Source organism: Aythya marila (assembly GCF_965140915.1).
Source record: "Aythya marila genome assembly, chromosome: 25".
In the NCBI taxonomy this organism is placed as follows: domain Eukaryota; kingdom Metazoa; phylum Chordata; class Aves; order Anseriformes; family Anatidae; genus Aythya; species Aythya marila.
In genome coordinates this window covers 1,146,520-1,168,921 of record NC_139066.1, presented here as the reverse complement: position 1 = coordinate 1,168,921, position 22,402 = coordinate 1,146,520, and the positions used below count along the sequence as shown (strand labels likewise).

The following is a 22,402-nucleotide window of genomic DNA, read 5'->3' as shown; positions in this document are numbered from 1 at the left end:
AACTGCAAAGTCAAGCCCTGGAAAGTCAGAACATACCATAATGTGGGTGACCCCAATTTCTGTGCCCATGAGCTGCCCGCGGCTCCTCTCAGGCCTCCCCAGGCACAGAGCTCGGCACTCAGTGCGTGGGGGACACAGCAACACGCCAAGGTCGGATCAGGAATCTGTGGCAGCTGCCTCCTGCCAGGGTCCCACTGGACACGTCGTGCATCCCCATGTGGGAGCTGAGGTTTGCAGAGGGTGGGAATGGTTTGGGGCCGCGTGATGAGGGTGCCTGTTAATGGTCTTTGCCTTGTTTTTGCTGCAGAGGTTGGCAGAACAGGTCTGGCGCGTTCCCCCAGCACGCGAGGCCTCTGGAGTGACAAGTGGCTTACCCCGACACCGCGGCGGGTGACCAGGAGCAGCACACCTTGCAGAACAGGAGGTGCTGCGAGAGCCGGACTGACACGGTGGTGCCAGCATCTGCCCCAGGTGGGTGAGCAGGGCTGCGCAGGGCTTCTGGACCTCAGCAACACGTGCACAGGCTGGGGGTCCCAGGATCTGGCTCTGTCCTCGCATGGCCCTCATCAGATCTTTATCTCCACCTCTCTTATCTGGCACTGGGGAATAATATGCGCATGTAATGGCAGTGATTTGGAGCTGTGCTTATTGATGCCAGTGCAGCAGGAGCCAGGAGATGAATTGGTCCTTGCTCCACCAGGGCCGTCAGGAGGCAGGAGCTGCATGCTAACAGGGCGAGAACAGCTGCCTCATCCTCTCCTGCTCTGAGGAGGCCGGGATCCTGTACCGAAGGCGATGGGTACCGCTGTCAGCAGAGGTGTCTGCCACAGGCAGCCACCCTCGCTTGGCACATGTCCCCTCCAGGACCCCCTGTCCTTGCTGGCAGCTCCCAGGGAGGCAGCTCCCAGGTCCAGCCACGGTGCCCCAGACCCCGCATGGAGCCCTGGGCAGTGCCACACGCTCGTCCCCGACCCGCAGGCACTGCTGCCATCCATCCCCCGGCCCGGCGCCGTGCCCGTGTCCCCCTGCCAAGGGCTCCATCCGCTGTTGCTGGTGATGCTCAGGGTGGGGACGAGAGAGTCCGGCGGGTGCACTGAGTTTGCTCAGCCTCAGCTCGCCCTCCCTTGGCAGCCGAGGGGAAAAGAGGAAGAGGGGAGGGCCCCCAAACCTCCGCAGCCCCACCCGCCTCCCTCCCCTCCTGAGAAGAAGAAGAAAACCAAACCAAACCATTAAAAATAAATAAATAAATAAAAAAGCAACCCAGCCCCGCGCAGCCGTGGGCTTTGGGACCCTGGAGCCCGGCGGAGGGGCGGCAGGTGCCGGGGATGCAGCGCCGAGCCCGGGGCCGCCTCTGGGGCACCGGGGCCGGCCGGGACCGGGGGCGCGGCGGAGCCCTGCCCGCCGGGGCGGGGGTGGAGGCGGGGGGGTGGCGTTTGCGGCTCAATAACGCCCAGGAGAAGTTGCAAACGGCGAAAAGACAGAGAAGGGGAAAAACACCCCGACACCGAGCCACCCGCCCCATCCCTCTTGCAGCTCCGCTTCCTGCCCAGCCCAGCTGCAGCGCGCCCGCTCCGGCACCCCCGGCACCGCGGGTACCCCCGGTACCCCCGGCGGCAGCGCCATGGGCAACGCGGCCGGGGGCATGGAGGGGGCTGCGGGCCGGGAGAACCGCGACAGCCGAGCCCCGGGCCCCGCCGCCGCCGCCGCCGCCACCCCGCCGCGGCCGCCGCCGCCCGCCCGGCAGCCCATGCCCGCCGCCGCCGAGCTGGAGGAGCGCTTCAGCCGCGTCCTGGTGAGTCCTGGCCCTGCCGGGAGAAGCAGCCATCCTGCCCGAGCTTTGCCGGCTTTATTTTATCGAATCGCATCGTTTCTTTTATTTTTTTTTTTCCTCCCTCTCCCGGCCCCGCGGCGTGGGCCGTCTCCTCCCGTTGCTCCCGGGGAATGCCCCGGGGATGCCCGAGCTCGGGGCTGCTCGCCCCCGGCTGCGCTCTGCTGGGGGGCAGTGGTCCCAAAGGGCTTGGGTGAGGCTGAGCTCGGGCTCCTGGCCCCCCCCCAGGAAGCTCCAAACCCCCTGGGATGGGGCTGAGGAGCCGGCGGCAGGCCCGGAGCTGGCGGCGTGTAGCCAGCGAGCAGTGCCAGCCGCACACGCTGCAGCGAGCCGGTGCTGCAAATGTCAACCTGCCTCGCTCACCTCCTCCCGTCCGCCTGGAGCTCCTCTCCCGCACGTCCCAGCGGCTGCTGCTTTCCGGGATCTCTCCCTCTCTCCCTTCCCTCCCTCCTGCTCTCCGCATCTCAGCCCTGGCGTGAGGATGGGGCGCTTCTGCCCTAGCCTCTCTGCGTGGCCTTGGGCAAACTGCTCGCTTTCCCTGTGCCGTGGGGCCGAGCTCCCCGCCAGCCCTTCACGGGTGTCTGTGCAGCTCTGGGAAAAGCTCAGGTAGGCAGAGCAGGAGGTGAGCTGAGTGCTGGTCACCGGCAGCACCGTGCTGAGCTGCTGGAAGCTCCTCTCCGTCCTTGGGAGGTGGTGGATGGCCGTGACCTTCACTGTCCAGCTGTGCTGGATGCAGTCCCCACACATGTGCCTTCCCCCGTGCTCAGCGACGTGTCCTTTCCCCCCGCAGCCCCGGAGCGCGGAGGCGAGAGCAGCTCGGCTGCCCTTTCCGCAGCCGCCCTGTGCACCACGGAGCTGGGGCACGCTCTGAAGGTCGCCGTCCTGTGTCCCCACGCTCCCCAAAAAAGCTCCAGGGCAGACTGGGAGCCCACTGGGAGCAGGGAAATGCTTGCTGCTTTAATCCCCTCATCCCCTGCACAAAATAAGAGCCCACGCTAACCTGAGCCTGGGCAGGGGCTCCAGCTGTGGACAAAGGCTCCCGGCTCCTGCGGCTGCCGTTACACAACGAGGTCGGGAGCAGTGCCGGTGCCGTGACCCGAGTCGCTCCGCAGCTCCTGCGGCCCCGCAGCAGGCAGGACCCGCCGCCCCGGCCCGCCCGGCCCCAGCCCAGGATGATTTACAAGCTTTCCCGTCGCGTTGCGATTACGGGAGGATTATTGGGGACAGGCAGCACAGCTGAAGTGCCTGCTTTGCCTGCAGCCACAGGCTGTGACTTCTCTGCCGCGGAGAGCATCTGCTTCGGCTCGCTGGGACTGCAGGGGGGTCGTTGCAAAGGGCTCTGCAATGCCGGGGCTGCGTGGTGCTGCCGAGAGCCCCGGGATGGGGCTTTGCTGTCCCCCGGGGGTGGCTGTGTGACTCCTGGTGTGGTGCTTTGGGTGCGGATGGCAGTACGAGGTTGAGATTGTGCCTGTAATGGCTCTGGGGTGCACGCATGCCGTGGTTGCAGAAGGGGGCTGGCAGCTGGGGATTTTGGGGTGCTGTGGCTGCGATTGCGAGGCCTCAGGAAGTGTCACTTTCCACTGGTGAGATGAGGCCTAGGTGTGCTCCGGAGGGGTCTAAATCCTAAACTGAAAAGTGATCAAAAAGGGCCAAGTGGTGATTCAAACTCTCCCTGTGACCCCAGCCTCCTTGATCCCAAGGAAAAGCCCTGGCAGGGAGCTACTGGGACAAGTGTGCTGGTTTTGGCGACACGGGAACTGGCTGTCTTGTGAAATTGGATGTCCCAATCTCTCTTCCTCCTTTCATGGGCTCCCTTCCCCCTCCTTTCACCATCCCTACTCATGGCAGCGTTGGTGGGGGGAGCAGCAGGATCCCCACTACGGGGGGATGGAGGGCTGCTCTGCCTCCAGCCACCCTAATTGTATTTTTAATCATCTCTAGGGACCCGCAGTGTTCATGGATTCATTTCTCACCTGCAAAGGGCATGAGTTTAGCACTGGGGTGTGAGCTGGTGGGCTGGAAACCTTCCTGTTCTATTGCTGGGACGTGGTTTGGGTCCAGCACATGGTCTTGGTACAGTGATACCACAGGAGGGTTGCTGCACCCCAGTGCCACGAGGCCATGTCAGTGCAAACCAATTCCTGGCCAGACATCCTAAACTGGTAGAAATAATGGGAAAAATCCAGGCTGAAAGGCAGCCTGAGGGACTGTCGGGTCAGTAGCAGAGCCCTGGGGGTTCAAACTGCCGGTGGGGAGGTGAGGAACAAACCTCACTACGTGCTCAGATATGGGGAATCTGGTTTTATTCCAGGCATTCTGGCTTATTCCCAGCTAGGGCACCGTGGCAGATGCCGCTTTGGCAGAGGGACAGCAGGGCTGTCCCTGTGCCAAGTGACCTGGGACGTGCTGGTGCGGCTCTGGAGTTTGGGGATGTGGGGAGAAGCAGAGGAAGGAGACGGCCTCTGGCTGCTGGGCTGGGGATGTGCTTCTGCTCAGGGCAGCCTGGTTACCTCTTGTTACAAAGGAGGAAAAGAAAAGGTTCGGGAATGGCAAAATGAAACCGTGCACCAAGGGCGTGGTGGAGGTGAGCAGCAGCTGGGCTGCCCAAGCATCCGCAGACAGCTGGGAGGGCTCTGGGGTGGTGGCACTCAGCAGACAGGACCGTGGTGGCCCTGCTGTGAGGTTTTGCTGCTAAACCATGGCAACTCCTCGCTCTGCTGGTCCACGGGGCGGCGAGAGCTTTGCTTTGGCCTCTCTCGGGACCTGGAAGAGTGATCAGCTGCAGCTGAAAGGGCAGAGACCTAAAAACTCTGAGCCTTTGAGGAGCCGGGTGGAAAATTCCCCCCGAGCCCTTGCTTAGGTCCTTGGTGTCACTTAAAAGCAGCAAGTGCTCTGCGAAAGCGGGGCAGGCTGCGGGACAGGGATTAAAACTGGGAGACCTCAAAACTTCACGTTGGTGAAAGCTCCTTGTGTGCCGCAGGGCCCCGGGTGGCCACGAGGCGCTGCTTTGTGTTTGCAGTTGTCCGGGTGAGCTGGCAGCCGGCACCGCTGCAGATGTTTGCAGATGTGCTGCTGGCCAGAGCGCGGCGGTGAGGCCGGTCACCAGCGAGCCCTGGCTGCGGCCACACCGCGAGCTGGGGGAATCACGGGCAGGACAGAAGAACGATGCCCGGCTTTGTGCTGGACCCGTCCCCACACGGCGTACGGGGCTGGCACAGCTCGGCGGGATGCGGGGAGGCACAGCTGGCTCCGTGATGGGCTCCTGCGAGGAGCGGGGAACCCTCTGCAGCTCTGCTGGTGTCCCTGGTGTCCCCGGTGTCCCCGCAGGACATGTGCCTGTGCCACACGGAGATGGGAAGGCAGGCAGCCCTTGCGCTGAGGTTGCTGCATGTGGCTGGATCAGGTCCTGGCTGAGCTGGGAGGGTGTCCCCAATGTGGGGATCCCCCCACCCCGCCATCGCAGGACAGGCAAACGCTCGGCGGCGAGGCGAGCGTGGCTGCTCAGTCTCATTTCCCCACCGTGCGCTGAGAGCAGCTTCTGCTTGTTCTTAAAATAGAGCCGGGAGCAGCAGGCGGTGGGGAGGCCTTGGCCACAGCCGTGCGCTAGCAGGCGCCTGTCCCTTAGCAACTCCTCGCCTCCCCCGGGGTGGGCTCCGGCCTCCGGAGGGGTCCTGCCCGCTCCCCCTGCCAGCTTTTCCCTCTGGCACGTGGTGGGTTTGGGACGCAGCCACGGCTGGCTCCGGGGACTCCCTCACAGGGTGAGCCGGTCCCGGGAGCGTTGCCCAGCCCTGATTGCGGCGTGCTGGGCTCGGGGAGAGCCCGGGCGGTCCCCGTCCTGCTGGGTGCCTGGCGCTGAGCCGCGGGGAGAGGCTGTGGCCTCCCTCCGTGCCAGGTGAGGGTAGGAAGGAGAGATGTGCTCCCCGCAGCGGGGATGGCTCTGGTGACGCTTGCTGAAGGGGACAGCACGGGAACGCAGGCAGGAGCCCCGTAGCCACCAGGGATGGTGCAGCCCGGGGCCGGCGTGTCCCATGGGCTGCCAGCCCAGCCACCCGGTGCCGTCAGTCTTTCTGCGGCCAAGCGGTCGGTGAAAGCCTCCAAGCCGCCACCTTGGGTCCGCTCCAGCTCCTTTCTTGTGGCAGACAGGGGCTGCTGCTTCGCGCCAGCGGCTGCCACCTTCCCCCTGTGTACTGTGAGGAACCACACACGACAGATTCAGCCACGGGGCTCCCCCAGCTCCCAGCAGGGTGTCCCCAGCCTCTCCCAGGCCGTGGGATGCTCGGGCTGGGCTGCCCTGTTCCACGTGCTGGCTGGCATTTGAGGCTTTACACTGGGACCAGAGCTTCTCGTCCGTTACGTGGTCCTGCATCCATGTGCACTCACCCAAATCTCCACAGGAGCTCCCTGCCAAGCGCAGTGGAGCACCGCGGCCCCGCACGCTGCCCCTCTCCTCCCTGCTTTCTCCCACCCCGGTGCCACCGCTCCCAGCTGCTGCGTGTGGCTCCCTCCCGGCCCTGCGCAGGCCAAGAAACCGCAGAAGATGCTTGAGCAGCTCGGCCACGATCCCTAAGCAACGGCCGTCTCGTTTCAGTCTGGTTTTCACTTGAGCCCATCGAGCAGCCAACCAGCGATGACGGCGCTGCCGCATGTGTTTTGCAGAGCAAACGCTTCCGTGGCGGATGCTTTTAATTTTCTGTCTGGCTGGGTGCAGAGACTGGCCCTGCTCATCTCCGCCTGCTCAGAGGCCACTCGCGGTGTGCGCAGCCCCTGCTTGTGTGTGGAATGAAAATTCGGGGTGCCTGACACTCAAAATAACTCTGCCAGGCAGGAGCCCTCTGCGCAGCCTCGGTGTTGCGGTTGGTGCAACAAGAAAAGGCCTTTTCGTAGCGGGAAATGATGTAGGTGCTGCCTCACCTTCCCCCGTCTGGTTTTAGGTGCAGGGTAAATCCCGGCACAACCTCCAGCAAGCCCTCCCCGTGCTGGCTTTGCCTGAGCTCAGGGTCCCGGCCAGCCACCTCCCGTCCCAGGGCGTCACTGAGATGTCACCGCAGGCGCTGGGGACCTCCCGTCCCGGTGGGCTGTGTGGGAGACCCTTGGTGCCATCTGTTTGGGCTGACAGGAGCGTGGCGGGCCGTGACGCTGCTCGGTGTCTGCGCCCGCCCTCGCAGGCTGTGCGGTCTGGTCCTGACGCAGCCCGTGGCACGGCAGGACAGGGACGGGCTCGACGCCAGGTCCTGGGTGCGATGAGGGTGCTGGCCTTGGAGGTGGGTTGTGATTGCTGGGGTAAGTCCCCTTCTCCTCTCCATCTCGTTCCTGCCATCCCAGTCCCCTGAGGAGGAGGGGAAGGACCAAGTCCTTTGTTTACCGCCTGTGAGGCCACCCTGCCCCACATCCCCGGTGGCACCAGGGCCCCCAGCAGGAAGCGAGAACCGGTTTCTTTGTGCTCCCGACTGACGCCACGGACCACAGCGGGGCGCCCAGGGTGGGAGGCCACTTCCTCCGCCTGCACCACGTGCCCCGCGGGGGAAGGCAGCCACCACCCAGTTTCAAACCCAAACGATGCCACATCCTGCCACCAGGCCCGGCCCTGCCTGCAAGGATGGGGTCGTGCCAGCCTCACCAGGGACAGATGGACTCAACTGTCACAGCACAGCCACCTCCGTGGGGGCATCGCTGGCACCCCGCACTCTGTCAGCATCCTCGGCCCGTGGGAGGCCCTGTCCCACCAGTGATGCTTGTTCCTGGGTTTTCAGGGTCCTACACGTGATAATTTGAGTCCCTGTGACGTGCACAGCCTTTGGGATAACCCAGCACAAAGTTCGTTGATGCTCCATGGGCTGGGGGTCCCTGTGGGAGAGGTTTGGGCTGTGCAGCAGGTGCCACCGTCCCTTTTCTGCAGATGGCACCGATGGCCAAAGTGTGTTTTGTGAAGGCTGCTTGGGTGCGTGGTCCCACCTGGCGCTCTCTTGGGGCTGGGAGAGCCACCAGGCATCGGTCTGACCCTTCTGGAGGGTTTTATCCATCCCCATGGAGGGATGGGGACCGCGAGGACAGGGCTTCCCCCAGCAGAAGTGGCACCGGGGATGGCACCAGGCTGTGCCAGTTGCCCGTGGCGGATCCTGCGTGCAGTAGCCCAGGAAGTGTTATTGCAGCAACAACTCTGGGTGTCCTGGCTCTGCCACCACCTCGGCTGCCTCAGGACCTGTCCGGCCACTCCGATGCAGTCTCGCAGCGAGGCTATTTCTGGCCTCGCAGCCTAATTTTAGCCTCATTGCCTTTGTCCTGCGTGCTGCTGAGCGAGCTGCCTGCTGCGGGCAGCTGGGAGGGAGCAGCCAGGCTCCAGGCAGCCCGGCCAGAGCCAGCCGAATACCGGCTCGGTGTGGTGGCGTGGGGCCCCAGGCAGCTTGGGGACCATGGCTTCAGCCTCCGTGCGGGCTCCTTTCCACCTGTATCGCCCTGTTTTGGCTGATTGCAAAAGCAGCCTGGCGGGTACTTGGTGGAGGTGGGTGCTGAGGTTTCCGCTCCTGCCCGGCGTGTTGGCACCTTTCCTCTTGACGGGCTCCTCTGTGGCTACCCGCGTCCCTCCCTGCTCAGCTCTGATCCCGCCCCAAACCCCACAGGATGCCTTTTCCCCAGGGACGTGGGTGTCCCAGGGCAGTGCCCAGTGGTGCCTGCACCCCACATCCCTGTGCCGGGGAAGCCAAAACTGGAGGTTAAGGTGACTCGGAGCAGGGCTGGGGCTGTGCACTGTCTCCACATGGCTCCTTGTGGCCAGGCTGCAGGCTCTCCGTGTGAGCAGCAGCCTCAGCTCCTGCTTTCCTTAGGGCTGGATCGCCAAGAAATCGGTCTTTTGGGAAATTAAATCATCCATGACCCAAGCTGAGCTTCCTGAACGGCTGAGGTGTGCGTGCAACGCACCTGGCACAGCAGGCGGCCTGTCTGAGGTTCTGCAGGTCCACCCGTGGTGTCCCTCCGGGACCCACCCCGTGCACCGCAGCACCCTGCAGGCAGGAGCTGAGCCCAGGGTGCCCCGGAGCCCCCAGCCTCAGCAAGGAGCAGTTTCGGTGGCTGCCTCGTGCTGCTCGGGGAGCGGAAACCACGTCACGTCCTGCTCAGGCGGCTCCAGGGGCTGGCGGCGGCTGCGGAGAGGCCGATGTGGGGTGGGGAGGTGGCGGCCAGGTTGTGTAATGCTGGCACGAAAGGAGGGGGTGACACGCAACACCCTGCCCCCAGGTCGGGTCTCCAAAGAAGCGCTGATTTCACCATCTGGGCTCGTTGCGTGCCCACAGGGACGGCTTGGAGCCGTCCGTCACCATCACACCGTGGGGACTCGGCCGTGTCTCCAGCCCCTGTCCCCGTGTGGGGTGGCTGAGCAGTGACCAAAAGGCTCAGCTGGGGATGGCACCTGGGCTGGCTGAGGCTGGGAGCACGGTGTGCTGGTGACATGGGTGCGTGGCTCCGTTTTTCCCTCCAGCACCCCACGTCCTGCCCTGCCCCCCACTAACACCCAGCGCCCTCTGCCATGGAGACCCCAGACACCTCCAGACAGGGACATTGCTGACGGGTCCATGGTGCCGGGTGGTGGTGTGACAGTTCCTGGGGAAAGCAATGTCCCTGTGGTCCCATTGGTGAGCAGGGACACCGGGTGCCGCGTGAATGGGGGGTACCCCAGCCCACAGAGGGGTTTTGGGGACACCCCTGACCCCTGTCTCCCCGCAGAACTCCATGAACCTGCCCCCCGACAAGATGCAGCTGCTCAGCCAGTATGACAACGAGAAGAAATGGGAGCTCGTCTGCGACCAGGTGAGGTCCAAGTGCAGTGACGCCTTGCTGGCCTCACTGCTGGCCCTGTCCCCAAATGCTACTCAGGGCTGGTGGCCGCTGGCCTCAGATCAGCCCAGCACATGTGGCTGAAGCAGCGGATCTGGGTGCTGGCATCCATCTCCATTAGCGAGACAGCAGCTTATTAGCCTGATTAAACATTGAAGTGCGACCATCTGCAGCACGGGGTACGGGTGGCTGCAGTGTGCCCAGGCAGTGCGCGGAGCAGGGACAAGGTGCAGAGCAGGGTGGTGTTTCCCCATGCCACAGGCAGGTGGCTTCAGCCTCTCTCTGTGGCTTGTAGGAGCGCTTCCAGGTGAAAAACCCACCGTCTGCCTACATCCAGAAGCTGAAGAGCTACTTGGACACGGGCGGCGTGAGCAGGAAGGTGAGGGCTTCCTTGCACCCCATGGGTCCGCCCTTGTCCCTCGGGGCCAGGCCCGGTGCCAACGGCTCTCCCTGTCCCCGCAGTTCAAGCGACGAGTGCAGGAGTCGACACAGGTGCTCCGGGAGCTGGAGATTTCCTTAAGGACCAACTACATCGGGTAAGGAGGGTGAGCAGGGGGTCCTTGGTGTCATCCGGCTGCTGCTGGGACAGACTCGTGTGCCGGTGGCTGCTGGCTGTGGGGGTGACAGCGGGGTGTGGAGGCAGGGGGTGGAGGCTGGTGGCTTCATCCCTGGGGTGGCTTTGATGGGAGGGTGGAGGGGCCGAGGCGGCGGCCGGCTGTGCCCTGGGTGCTGCAGGACCTGAACCCCTGCAGTGGCAGCAGAGCCCGGGGGCTGTCCCCTCTGGGTGTCAGGGCCTGGGGTCACTGTGGCACCCGCGTCCCTCAGAGAGGTGGCACCACACAGCGGTGCCGTGTCCCCCGTATGTCCCCACCTTACTGGGGACCTCTGGGCTGGAGGGGGAGAGGGGAGGAAGAGGAGGGCTTGTGGAACCCACTAACCCCTGTGCTCCCCAGCTGGGTCCAGGAGTTTCTCAACGAGGAGAACAAGGGGCTGGACGTGCTGCTGGAGTACCTCGCCTTCGCCCAGTGCTCCGTCGCGTACGTCCCCACTGCCACTGGCATCCCGGGTGCCCCTTTTCCCCTGAGACCCTTTCCTGGCTCTCCGGTCGCTGGGCTGGCATCAGCCTCCCCCCAAGCTCAGAGGGGCTGGGGGAGCTGGGGGGGTCCAGAGCTGCAGAGCTCCGTGTCTGGGGGAAACCAGCGCCCCATTTGTCCCCAGCCCCGGGGACCGCAGAGGTCCCCACGTGCCTGCTGGCATCGGGGGTGCTGCTTGCTCACCTCTCCCCGACCCCACCAGGTACGACATGGAGAGCACTGAGAACGGCAGCCCGGGCTCCGACAAGGGCAAGCCCCTGGAGCGGTCGCTGGAGGATCTGAGCAAAAGCAACTCCTCGTCCCCCACGCAGGGCGTCTCCAAAGTGCGGCACCTCACCGTCAGGTAACACGCGGACCCCGGCGCCGCTCCCCGCTCTCCGCCTCGCTGCACCCCGGCCCCGCCGTGCCATGCCGTGCTGTGCCGGCTCAGAGAGGGGCTCGGCAGGGAGATGCAAGCCTGGTCCTAGATATGGGTCCCCGGTGCTGTTCTGGGGACCAAGGGGGAGACAAAGCCGCGTGTGCTCTCAGCAGTGCTGGAAGCCAGGGTAAAGAGCAAGGTTGGGGCAGTTCCCACCGCCCAGCTCTGCAGTCCCTGCAGCTCTCTGCTGTGGGATGCCCTGGCCAAAACTGGGGTGGGAGGATCAGGGAAATGAGCACAAATCAGAGCTGCTTGAGATTTTTGGGAGCAAATCCCCACCCTGCTGCTGCATCAGACATAGGGGCTGCTGCTGGCGAGGGTTTAAAAGCAGCGAGGGTTTGAAGATGACCGGGCCTGCGCCCTCTGAGCCGGTCCCAGCAGCCGGCGGCTCTCGCTTGCTAACCCTGCAGCCCTCTTCTAACCCCCCTCTTCTCTTGCACGCTGCCGGGGGATGTGCTTACGGTAGGTGACGGGGCTGGGGTGCTGGCGTGGTGGAGATGCCCCGGAGGGGCCATGCAGCCCCCGCTGACTCGCTGCTGGCCCCAGCGTGGGGATGGCCCCTGTGGTCGTCCCCGATGGGCAGGGCGGTCCGAGGGGACACCCGGCTGTGTCCACCCTGGGAAGGGAGACGGCTGCCGTAGCGTGGCTGGGGGCTCCTTTGGGACCGCGGGGCCCCTCGTTCCCTGCCAGCACCTCCAGAGGAGCCGGCGTCCCCTGTGCCCCAGGGACAGGTCAGGAGCGATGGCTCGGATGTGGCACCCGCGGGATCCCAGCCCCAGCCTGGTCGCAGGCTTAGGAGGGCTCAGCACCGCCCGGTGCTCAGCACCAGCCCCTGCAAGCGGCAGCAGCCGCCCTGCTTGCCCCCTGCCCACGTTCCCCCAGCCCCTGGCTCCACACCCCGGCCGTCCCGCGGGCCGCGCGGGAGCCCCGTTTCTCCCTCCTGTCCTGCAGGCTCTAACGCGCCTCCAGCTGCTGCCTCTCGAACCAGCACATCCACACCCTCCTCCACCACGTCCACCCCAGCGTCCCCTGCAGCGCCCCGGGCAGCGATGGGGACAGTTGCCCCAGGTCACCTGGCAGCTCCTATTCGCCCCGGTGAGCCTCCGAGACCGCCCATGCGCGAGGGGCACGCGCCCCCCCCGCCACCCCAGCCCCACCGCGGCCACTCCCTGCGCCTGGCGTCCCTTGGGCTTGCAGATGGGGATGACCACCAGGCTGGACATCGGGGCTCTCTCCCATGGGAATGCAGCTTGCTGGGTCCCCCGGTTTTCCTGCTGCTGGCTGGTGAGCCCAGGGCCACCGAGGCCGCCGCCTGTCCCCCCCCCGCCCTCACGCTGCCCACCCCCTGCTTGCGCTGCGCCCCGCGGCTGCCCCCGAGCCCCCTGCTCAGCTGCCCTCTTGCCCGTGCAGGCTCAACCCCTCGCACAGCAGGAAGGCGCTGAGGAATTCCCGCATTGTCAGCCAGAAGGACGACGTCCACGTCTGCATCATGTGTCTCCGTGCCATCATGAACTACCAGGTGGGAGCAGGCAGCGTCCTCCGGGATCCCTGGGAGACCCCCAAAAGCCTCCAGTCCCTGCGCTGCCCCCATCAGGGTCAGAGTCTGGCTTTGGGGTATGGTGAGGAGCACACATCTGCTGCCCCCCAGCTCTGATGGCTTGGGGACACCCAGACTTTGCTCTCAGATGTCCTTGCTCAGCCACCTGCTCAGCAGGAACATGGCATGGGCCATAGCACTAGGTCCCTGGGCATCCCTGGGGAGGGCAGGGGTATGAGCGACCCCATTAATGCTCCTTTTTCCCCCAGTCTGGCTTCAGCCTGGTGATGAACCACCCAGCCTGTGTCAACGAGATCACCCTGAGCCTCAACAACAAGAACGCCAGGTAGGGGCTGTCCCCTCTCACTTGTCCCCTCAGCTGCGCCACGGCCACGACCCCTCATGGCCTGTGCCTCCGCAGGACCAAGGCGCTCGTGCTGGAGCTGCTGGCTGCCGTCTGCCTGGTCCGAGGTGGCCATGACATTATCCTTGCTGCCTTTGACAACTTCAAGGAGGTGAGTCTCTGGGAGGGACACACGGTCCCCATGCTGACCCCTGTGCACGTGCCTCAGTTTCTCTTTGTGCAGCAGAGTCCTGCTCCACTGAGACACCCTTGATCCTAAAAATGCCTGTCGCATAACTTATCTGGGGTTGCTCCAGTTGTTGGGCTTGATGTCCCCATGCCAGCACATGTCCCCAGGGCTGGGATGGCACGGGGACGTCTCAGCAGGGATGTCCTGCACCCGGCAGGGCTGGGATGGCATCGGCAGCGGGTGCCTCCTGCCCTGCCATCCCCACGGGTGCCCACCTTGGCCGTGCCCCTCCCAGCCCTCAGCCCCTGCTCCCACCCCAGGTCTGTGGCGAGAAGAACCGCTTTGAGAAGCTGATGGAGTATTTCCGAAATGAGGACAGCAACATCGACTTCATGGTGAGCGGTGGGGGAGGCTGGGGCCCCCGCTGTGCCCCCTGCCCCACGCTGGGCTGGAGACACCTGGGGACCCACAGCCTCCTGCCCTGGTGGCAGCTCCCGTGGTCCCCCCAGACCTGTCCTTGGCTATGTCCCAAGGGCTGCCAAATCCCCAAAATGCCGTGCCCCCAAAAGCTGCTGGTCCCTCCCCAGGGCGTTGTGTCCCAAGGGCTGCTGAGCAGCTGGCTGTTTCCCAGATCCCCGTGTCCACAGGGCCGTGAAACCTCCGTGCTGTCCCCAGGGACTTGCGTCCCCAGGGCTGCTGAACCGCCGTGCTGAGCCTGCTCCTGTCCCCGCAGGTCGCCTGCATGCAGTTCATCAACATCGTGGTGCACTCGGTGGAGAACATGAATTTCCGTGTCTTCCTGCAGTACGAGTTCACCCACCTGGGGCTTGACCAGTACCTGGAGGTGGGTGGTCCTGCGCCGCCCCGAGCCCCCGCTGCGGCCGCGGCTCCCATCTCGGTGGTGGGTGGGCACCGTGGCTGCCACCACCCGTGACGGTGCCGCCGGTTGTCCCGTGGCAGAACCTGCGGCTCACCGAGAGCGACAAGCTGCAGGTGCAGATCCAAGCCTACCTGGACAACGTTTTTGACGTGGGGGCCATGCTGGAGGACTCGGAGACCAAGACGGCTGTGCTGGAGCACATGGAGGAGCTGCAGGAGCACGTCAGCCAGGTGGGACGTGGGCGCGTGGGCAGGGGCTGCTGACGCAAGCCCCGAGTGGGGCGGGAGGCAGGGCTGGGCCACGGCGGCTGCGGCTGAGCGCCGGTGCCTCGTCCCCACAGCTGACGGAGAAGCTGCAGGATGCGGAGAACGACTCCATGGCCAAGATAGCGGAGCTGGAGAAGCAGCTGAGCCAGGCGCGGCGGGAGCTGGAGGCGCTGCGGGTGAGCACCCACGGGTGCTGCGATGCTGCCGGGGCTGAGGGGGGGAAGCGGATGCGTGGGGAACCTTGGTCAGGGGGTGCTGGGGGACACTGGTGACACGCCGGGGTTTGTCACGCCGCAGGAGCAGCTCAGCCCGCCGCGGCCACCCAGCCCGCCAGCCCCACAGCCCCAGGAGTGCTACCGGCTGGCACTGGAGCGGCGGCTGGCGGAGCTGGAGGAGAAGGGGTTAGTGCAGATCCTGCGTGGGCCCGATGGAGACGTCGCCATCGAAATTGTCCCCGTCGTCATAGAGACCGCAGCAGCCCCCGTGGTTACCACAGAGGCCACCGCCGCCAGCACAGGTACCACGGGTGCGGGGGTCCGCTTCCTGCTGGGGACAGCTGGCGCCGGGGAGGGGTGGCAGTATGTTCTCTGGGCACAGCCAGGGAAACCGAGGCAGGGGGCGCAGGGATGTGCCCAGGGACGTGGAGTCGCTCGGTGGCAGAGTGGTCCTGGCAGTGGCACCGTGTCCTGCTGCTGCATCAACTCACCCACTTCTCGTTTCCGTTTGCAGATGCTCCTGCTCCAGCTCCGGCTCCGGCTCCGGCTCCATCCCCACCTCCTCCCCCTGAACCTGCTGCCCCCCCACCACCTCCCCCACCGCCCCCCCCTCCACCCCTGCCTGGGGCTGAGCCTGAGCCCCCCGTGCCCCCCCCGCCCCCCCTGCCCACGGGTGCCGCGCCCCCCCCAGCCCCTCCGCTCCCAGGTGCCGCAGTGCCCCCACCTCCCCCACCGCTCCCCGGGGGGCTGGAGGGCCCTGTGCCACCCCCCCCACCGCCCCCACCGCTCGGCGGGGAGTCCCCCGCCGGGCCCCCTGCTGCCGGTGGTTCAGGTGAGTGTGGCCAGGGGATGGGGTCCGGGGACAGCGGGGACGTCCTTGGGGTGTCTCGAGCGCCAGAGGCATACTGGGGTGGGTTTGGGCCCCCGCCGGTGACGCTGCCTGCCTCTCACCCCGCAGTGAAGGTGAAGAAGCCGATCCAGACCAAGTTCCGCATGCCCGTCTTCAACTGGGTGGCGCTGAAGCCGAGCCAGATCGACGGCACTGTCTTCACAGAGCTCAACGATGAGAAGGTGCTGCAGGTGAGGCCATGCAGGCACCTGGGGGGTGAGTACAGGGGGCTCGGTGGGGCCGGTGCCTGCGCCCACGCCGCACCGGTGCTGACGTTACCCCAGCCTTCGTTGCACCCCCACCTGCATTGCACCCGTGCTGGCTTGGCACCCCTGCCCACGCTGCACCCATCTGTGGTGTCGCTGGCTCACGTGGCTGCAGCCCTGGAGGAGCTGGAGGCCAGCGCCGTGCAGAGCGACAATACGGGGTCTGTGGGACGTGGAGCCCTGCCCTCCTCCTCTCACCCCATCCCTGTCCCCTTGCTCCACCCTCAGCCTCTCCTGTTCCAGCCGTGTCTTCTTCCCCATCTTCATTCTCTGCCTCCCTCCCTCCCTCTCCCTGCACCTTGTCCCCTCATTAGCCCCTCCTTGCCCTGTCCCTGCCTTGTCTTCATCCCCTTCCCCATCCTCAGCCCCCAACTTGTCCTCTCCTCCTCCCTCCATCTTCATCCTCTCGCCCCTCTCCCCCTTGTCCTGTCCCAACCCTCCGGCCCCATCCTCATCCCAGCCGTCCTGCAGCAGCTCCCAGCCGTGCCCTCAGCCCTGTCCCCCCGCAGGAGCTGGACATGAGTGACTTCGAGGAGCAGTTCAAGACCAAGGCCCAGGGCCCTGCCCTGGACATCAGCGCCCTCAAGGTGAAGGCCACGCAGAAGGCCCCCAGCAAGGTCACCCTCATGGAGTCCAACCGGGCCAAGAACCTGGCCATCACCCTCCGCAAGGGTGGCCGCAGCATCCAGGACATCTGCACAGCCATCGAGACGTGAGTGTCCCCTCCTCAGTGGGACAAGGACGAGCCAGGGCACCGGGAGGGAGGCGGCAGGGGGCTGAGGGACCCGCTGCAGGGTCTGCCTGTGCTGGGGGCATCCCACCACCTGCTGCTCCTGCAGGTACGACCAGCAAGCCCTGAGCCTCGATTTCCTGGAGCTGCTGCTGCGCTTCCTGCCCACCGAGTACGAGCGGACGCTGATCGGGAAGTTCGAGCGGGAGCAGCAGCCTCCGGAGGAGCTCTCGGACGAGGACCAGTTCATGATCAGGTTCAGCAAGATCCCGCGCCTGGCCGAGCGCATGAACGTCATGATCTTCCTGGGCAACTTCAACGACACGGCCCAGCTGCTCATGCCGGTGGGTGTGGGGGCGCGGGTGGGGGGACACAGCACGGCTGTGGGCGGCACTGGGTGGGCAGCCTCCTGCGGCGGGGCTCACACACTTCCCCTGCTGTCCTCAGCAACTCAATGCCATCATCGCCGCCTCCATGTCCCTCAAGTCCTCCAGCAAACTGCGCAACATCCTCGAGGTGAGGGGTGCGAGGCCGTGGCCCCATGGGGGGATGTCTGGCCGGGCCGGGTGCACGTTGGCAGTGCTGACCTGCCCCATGCATCCTGACTGCGTGGGGGCGTGGGGTGCGGACGTGCCCCCGCTGCTGGGCTCAGCCCCTGGCCCTACCTGAGCCCTTGCACCTCCTCAGATCGTGCTGGCCTTCGGGAACTACATGAACAGCAGCAAGCGCGGGGCTGCCTACGGCTTTCGGCTGCAGAGTCTCGATGCGGTAGGTTTGGTGCGGGGCTGCCCTGCAGGTCCCTTGTGCTGTAGGGAAGGACGTAGTGCACACAGGCACTGTCACTGCACGGGGACAAGCCGAGGGGACAGGGCGTTACAGGGACCGGGTATAGGGACAGAGGGACGTGGGAAGCAGCTGTAGGGATGGAGAGACACGGGGGCTGGCCGTGGGGCAGAGGGTTACAGGGACCAAGCATGGAGATGGAGGAACGCAGGGAGCAGCCCTGGGCACAGAGGGACGTGGGAAACAGGCACAGGGATGGACGGGTGCAGGAACCAGCTGTGGCCGTGGGTGAATGCTGGGAGTACCTGAGGGGACAGAGAGAGTTCAGCTGCAGCAATGGGGGAAGCCATGGGAATGGAAGGGTGCAGGCACCAGTCACGGGGACAGAGGGCTGCCTTGAGCAGGGGTTGGTGGGGCAGTGGGATGCGGGATGGGGCTGACACTGCTCTCTCCCAGCTGCTGGAGATGAAGTCGACGGACAGGAAGCAGACACTGCTGCATTACCTGGTGCGGGTGATCACGGAGAAGTACCCTGAGCTCACTGGCTTCCACACCGAGCTGCATTTCCTCGACAAGGCTGGCTCAGGTAGCACCCGTGGGCACTGGGCTGGGGACCGCAGCAGGCTGCAGCCCCCACGTGGGGACTCTCAGAGCCTGCCCTGACCCTGGCACTGGTCACTGATCACCGTTTCTGCAGTGTCCCTGGACAGCGTGTTGCAGGACGTGCGGAGCCTGCAGCAGGGCATGGAGCTCACCCGCAAGGAGTTCATGCGGCAGGATGACAGCCCCGTGCTCAAGGAGTTCCTCAAGGCCAACTCGGAGGTGATGGAGAAGCTGCAGGCTGACAGCAAAACTGCCAAGGTGGGTGCTGAGGGCAGCGCAGGGTGGTGGGGCAGGACTGGGTCCCCATTGCTGCATAGGGTCACCCTGGGGTGATATCTGATGTCTGATGCCTGTGCCCCATGGGAGAGGCTCTGGGTGGGATGTGGCTCCAGCAGGACTGCCAGAGCCATGGGGGATGTGGATGGGGGCACCGAGGTGACAGAGGGTGGGTGGGGGACAGTGGGTGGCTGGGCTCTGCTGCCAGACCCCAGCCCCCCATATTGGGGTGTCTCTGCCCGCAGGAGGCATACGAGTCAGCCGTGGAGTACTTCGGGGAGAACCCCAAAAACAGTCCCCCCACGACCTTCTTCCCCATGTTCATGCGCTTCATCAGAGCCTACAAGGTAGGGGGCCGGGGGTGCCCTGTTTCTGGGGGCTGGGAGGGGACTTGGTTTTTAGGGGGGAGTCTGACCCCACTTTGGGGTAACTGGCCACAGCCACACACAAGGCTGGGGGCCTGTGGGACAGAGAGACCCTGGCACACAGAGCTGCCCTTTGGGGCCGGTGCAGGCACTGGGTTGGGGTGAGGCAGGGGCTGCCAGAGCCCCCTTGGGATTGCCGAGGAGCAGAAAGCGGGGGGGGGGGGCGTTCCTGCAGCACCACAGCAGAACCCCGCAGCTCAGCGTGCCTTCCCTGCACCTCTCCCAAGAAAGCAGAGCAGGACATCGAACTGTGGAAGAAACAAGAGGCTGCGGCCAAAGAGGCAGAATCCAGCCCCAACGGCAGCGAGGACCAGCTCGACACGAAGGTACCCGATGTGGGGACACTTCCCTGTGCTGGTGCAGGCTCTTGAGCATCCCTTCCCCAGCAAATCCCACCCTGCTGCCCTGTGGCTTCTCCTGGATGAGGCCAGGAGGCAGCAGCCTGGCTCGGTATCACTGTGCCCTCTGTCCGGGCTGAATTTGGGAAAGGGCAAAGGAGCTTTTCCAGATGGGATGTGCCATTCACCCCACTCTGTCTCCACCACAGTCACCCATGCAGAAAGCCAGGCGGCAGCAGATGGATATGATCGCTGAGCTGAAGAAGAAGCAAATGGTGAAGGAGCCGCTCATTTATGAAGGAAAAGACGGTGCCATCGAGGATATTATTTCAGGTGAGGGGCAGGGTGTCTCCCCTGGTGCTTGGTGCTCAGAGTCCCTGGCCAGGCCGTGCCAGAACAGAGTCCCCATGGGGTGCAGGTCCGTTGGGTGGGTGCCATGGCTTGTCACACAGCCCTGCGATGGCCGGGAGGGAGCACAGTGCTGGGAGAGATCCAGAGACAGTGAGGGCCGGGCAGCTGCTGGGTCACTGGAAGTTGGACATTCAGGGCTGGGCTCCCAGCTCTGCTGCCCCTGCACGGGGTTTCGACGCATGGGGCTTCGGCACAGACAGCGCTGCAGCCAAGTGGGTGCAGCTGGGAGAGCCTCCCTGGCGGGGGCTCTGAGAGCTGTTACAGCTCGGAGCCAGGGAGCCACCGAGCCCTGCTGGGGAGCCCAGAGCCACCTGCAGCACCTCCCTGTCTGCACAGCAAAGCCGCCGAACGCTCTCTGCCCTGTCTCATAGCTCTTCCTCCTCTTCTGCTTCTTCCTCCCTTCTCCTCCTCTCCGCTGTCTGTCTGGATCACTTTGCTCAGCTCTGAAAACTGTTCCTTTCACGGCCCGGACGGGCAAGCGCTCGTCCCGGCTCTTCTGCGATGCGAGCTTCAACGAGGAGAGTCCCCTGTAGTGGCTGCCTGTAGGTAATGGGGGGCAGCCGGGCTGGGGGCACGGGCACAGCCTGGGTGGGCAGAGGGGCACAGGGGGGCTGCCGGGCTGCGGCTCTCCTCCTGCATTTCTCTGCCCAGCACCATTCTGGCTCTATGGCCGATCGGCTGGGCCCAGCTCTCTGCTGAAAGCCACCCCCGGGGCCGCCCCAGCATCAGCCCCAGCGCCGTGGCACAAGGCTGGGCACTGGAATTGCTGCGGGAGTGGGTCCCACGGGCTAGTTTTTCCCAGCTGCCTCCCTCCTGCCTCTGTGCTGCTGGTCAGGCTCCTCCCAAGCATCCCCATGGACGGGCTGACCCTGGGCGGTGGTGGGGACGAGGGAAGGGTCCTGCCTGCAGGTGCAGGCTTTGCTGGGGCGGGCAGGCTGGTGGCTTGCTGAGCCGGTGCCTTCTCCCCTTTCAGATCTGCGGAACAACCCCTACCGGCGCGCAGACAAGGGCCGCGGCAGCGCCAAGAAACGGGCTGTGGGGCAGAGCCTGCAGGCGACGCCGGACATCTCGCTGTGAGCAGGGCAGGCCTGTCCTGCGCATGCAGATGGGACTGCAGGGCGTCAGCCCGCCAGCCTGGGCCGACCCATGGTGGGGGGACGGTGCCCACTCCTCGCTGCTCAAGCTGCTTCGTGTGCCAGCCCACCCTGCTGCCCCTGCCCTGCGTGCCCATGGGTCTGACGCAGGGCTCCCCCAGCAATTGCTTAGCGATAACACTGAGCTCCTCTCCTCTGAGCCGGCAGGGATGGGGGGAGCACAGGAAGCCCCCCACCTTATCCTGATAGGGAAAGGGGCTGCCCTGCCCCTTGCCCAGGGCTGCTGCATTGCCCTCCTGCTGTCCGGGGCAGCCCTGCACACCGGTGTGCCCCTCTCCTCAGCTTGCTGGTGCCTTCGATCTCCCACTGCAGGAGGGGCAGAGGGTTGGCAGCCGGGGCCACAGTGCTCCTGGTGCTTCTCCCACATCTCCCGTTGGTGCAGAGCCCTTCGAGGCCGTGCTCTCCTCTGCTGCAGAGTGGGGCGGGCACAGGCTTTGCCTCCTCTCCAGCAAGGAGCCTGCTGCAAAGATCCCACCCTGGGCACTTCATGTACCCCAGGAGCTGGCAGGGGTGCTATTTTACAGTCATTTTCTATGTCTTCCTTAAAAAAAAAATATCTCTGTGCTATGGGAGCAGGGGCTGGGACACCCATGGGTTCCACAGGGTCTCACCAGGAGCCTAAGGCTGGGGCGAACAGTGCTGGTCTATGACAATCAGCAGGATCAAGGATTCACCATCCCCGAATCGCTACGTGGTGGTACCTGGCCTTGCCCTCCTGCCTCCCCAGCACCCACCTCTGCTCTTGGGGCTGCAGCCTCTCAGACACCGGTGCCCATCGGCCCGCGGGGACCACGAGGCTGCTCCCGTTCGCCAGCAGTTGCACGATGCAATCCGCAGCAGGTGCTAGGCAGCCTCCAGCCCTTGCAGCAAACACCGCGATATCCCCAAACAGTGCAGGGTCACAGCTGAACTTGTGCAGGAAAAGGAGGACAGAAAAGGGGTGGGCTTGGATGTAGCCAGAGAGCTGCATCAGCCTACAAATAGTGACTGAAGCACTGGCCTTTATTCCTCCCCACCCTGCTGCTGATCAGTCAGAGCCGTGCACTGCTGCAGTTAACCCGTTAATGCATTGACTTTGTCACCAACGCCCCCTGCTTGCCCTGCTGCGAGGACTCGTGGTTGCCGTGTACATTCTTGCTTGCCCCAGCTTTTAGACCAGGGTCAGTCCTCGTTACAAGCCAGAGCAGCGACTGCTTCCTGCTGTAATTACGATGCTAAGCGCCACCGGCTCAGTATCGCGCCAAGCTCAAAGGGAGGGAAGGGAAATGAATGTGTAACTTATAAATGCCTTTAAGCCAGAAATGTAAAACATTAACTGCTAATTTGTATACATTATTTTTATATACTGAGGGCCTGTTTAATCCAAAGCAGAACTGGTAATAAACCAACTCTATGGATAAAGCCCGTGTCTGTGAGTGGGGGTGAGCTCTGCGTGTGGGCCGGTGCTGAGCAAGTCCCAGTGTTTGAGGCTGCTCAGGCTACCTCCTGCCTTCGCGGGCTGGATGCAGCAGCTGCCGCTTGCTGCTTTACTAACACTAAGACATGAACTGCACAAGGAACTGCTGCTGGGAGTGGTGGCCCCGCTCTTTTGAACTGCTGCAAGTGGAAGATGTATTTCTGACTTGCCCATGCCTGCAGGACTGGCAGCAGGGGCGATTTAGTGGATGAAAACACGAGAAAGTAAGTGCCAGGGGACAACAGGAAGGGCAAGCCAGGCCTTGTGACACTTCAGAGGCACAGTCCCCCATCTTTAACTGCGTTGTCCTTGAGGAGGCGGCTGTCAGGCCCTGGCACCCACATGAGCACGTGCGCATTGTCACCAGGATGCTCGGGAAGGCACCCGCTGCCCCCGCCAACCCCAGCACGGAGCTGCAGACAGCCCTGGGCGAGGCTCAGTCCTGCACAAGGGCACAACCTGGCTTCTCAGCT

General features: G+C 64.6%; 1 protein-coding gene across 1 annotated transcript; it reads left to right on the top strand.

Annotated features, from left to right (window-relative positions):
* Positions 1–1,079: 1,079 nt before the first annotated feature.
* FMNL1 (formin like 1) lies at positions 1,080–20,540 on the top strand. Its single transcript, XM_082779301.1, has 26 exons — positions 1,080–1,792; positions 9,545–9,628; positions 9,951–10,034; positions 10,118–10,191; positions 10,609–10,692; positions 10,952–11,092; positions 12,578–12,686; positions 12,974–13,050; positions 13,126–13,219; positions 13,558–13,632; positions 13,971–14,081; positions 14,198–14,347; positions 14,458–14,559; positions 14,681–14,900; positions 15,113–15,430; positions 15,557–15,678; positions 16,263–16,465; positions 16,593–16,827; positions 16,931–16,999; positions 17,171–17,251; positions 17,723–17,852; positions 17,964–18,127; positions 18,391–18,492; positions 18,798–18,896; positions 19,118–19,241; positions 20,293–20,540. Exons 1-26 carry the CDS (start codon positions 1,622–1,624, stop codon positions 20,394–20,396), a joined length of 3,327 nt encoding a protein of 1,108 aa, XP_082635427.1. The 5' UTR covers positions 1,080–1,621; the 3' UTR covers positions 20,397–20,540.
* Positions 20,541–22,402: the final 1,862 nt, after the last annotated feature.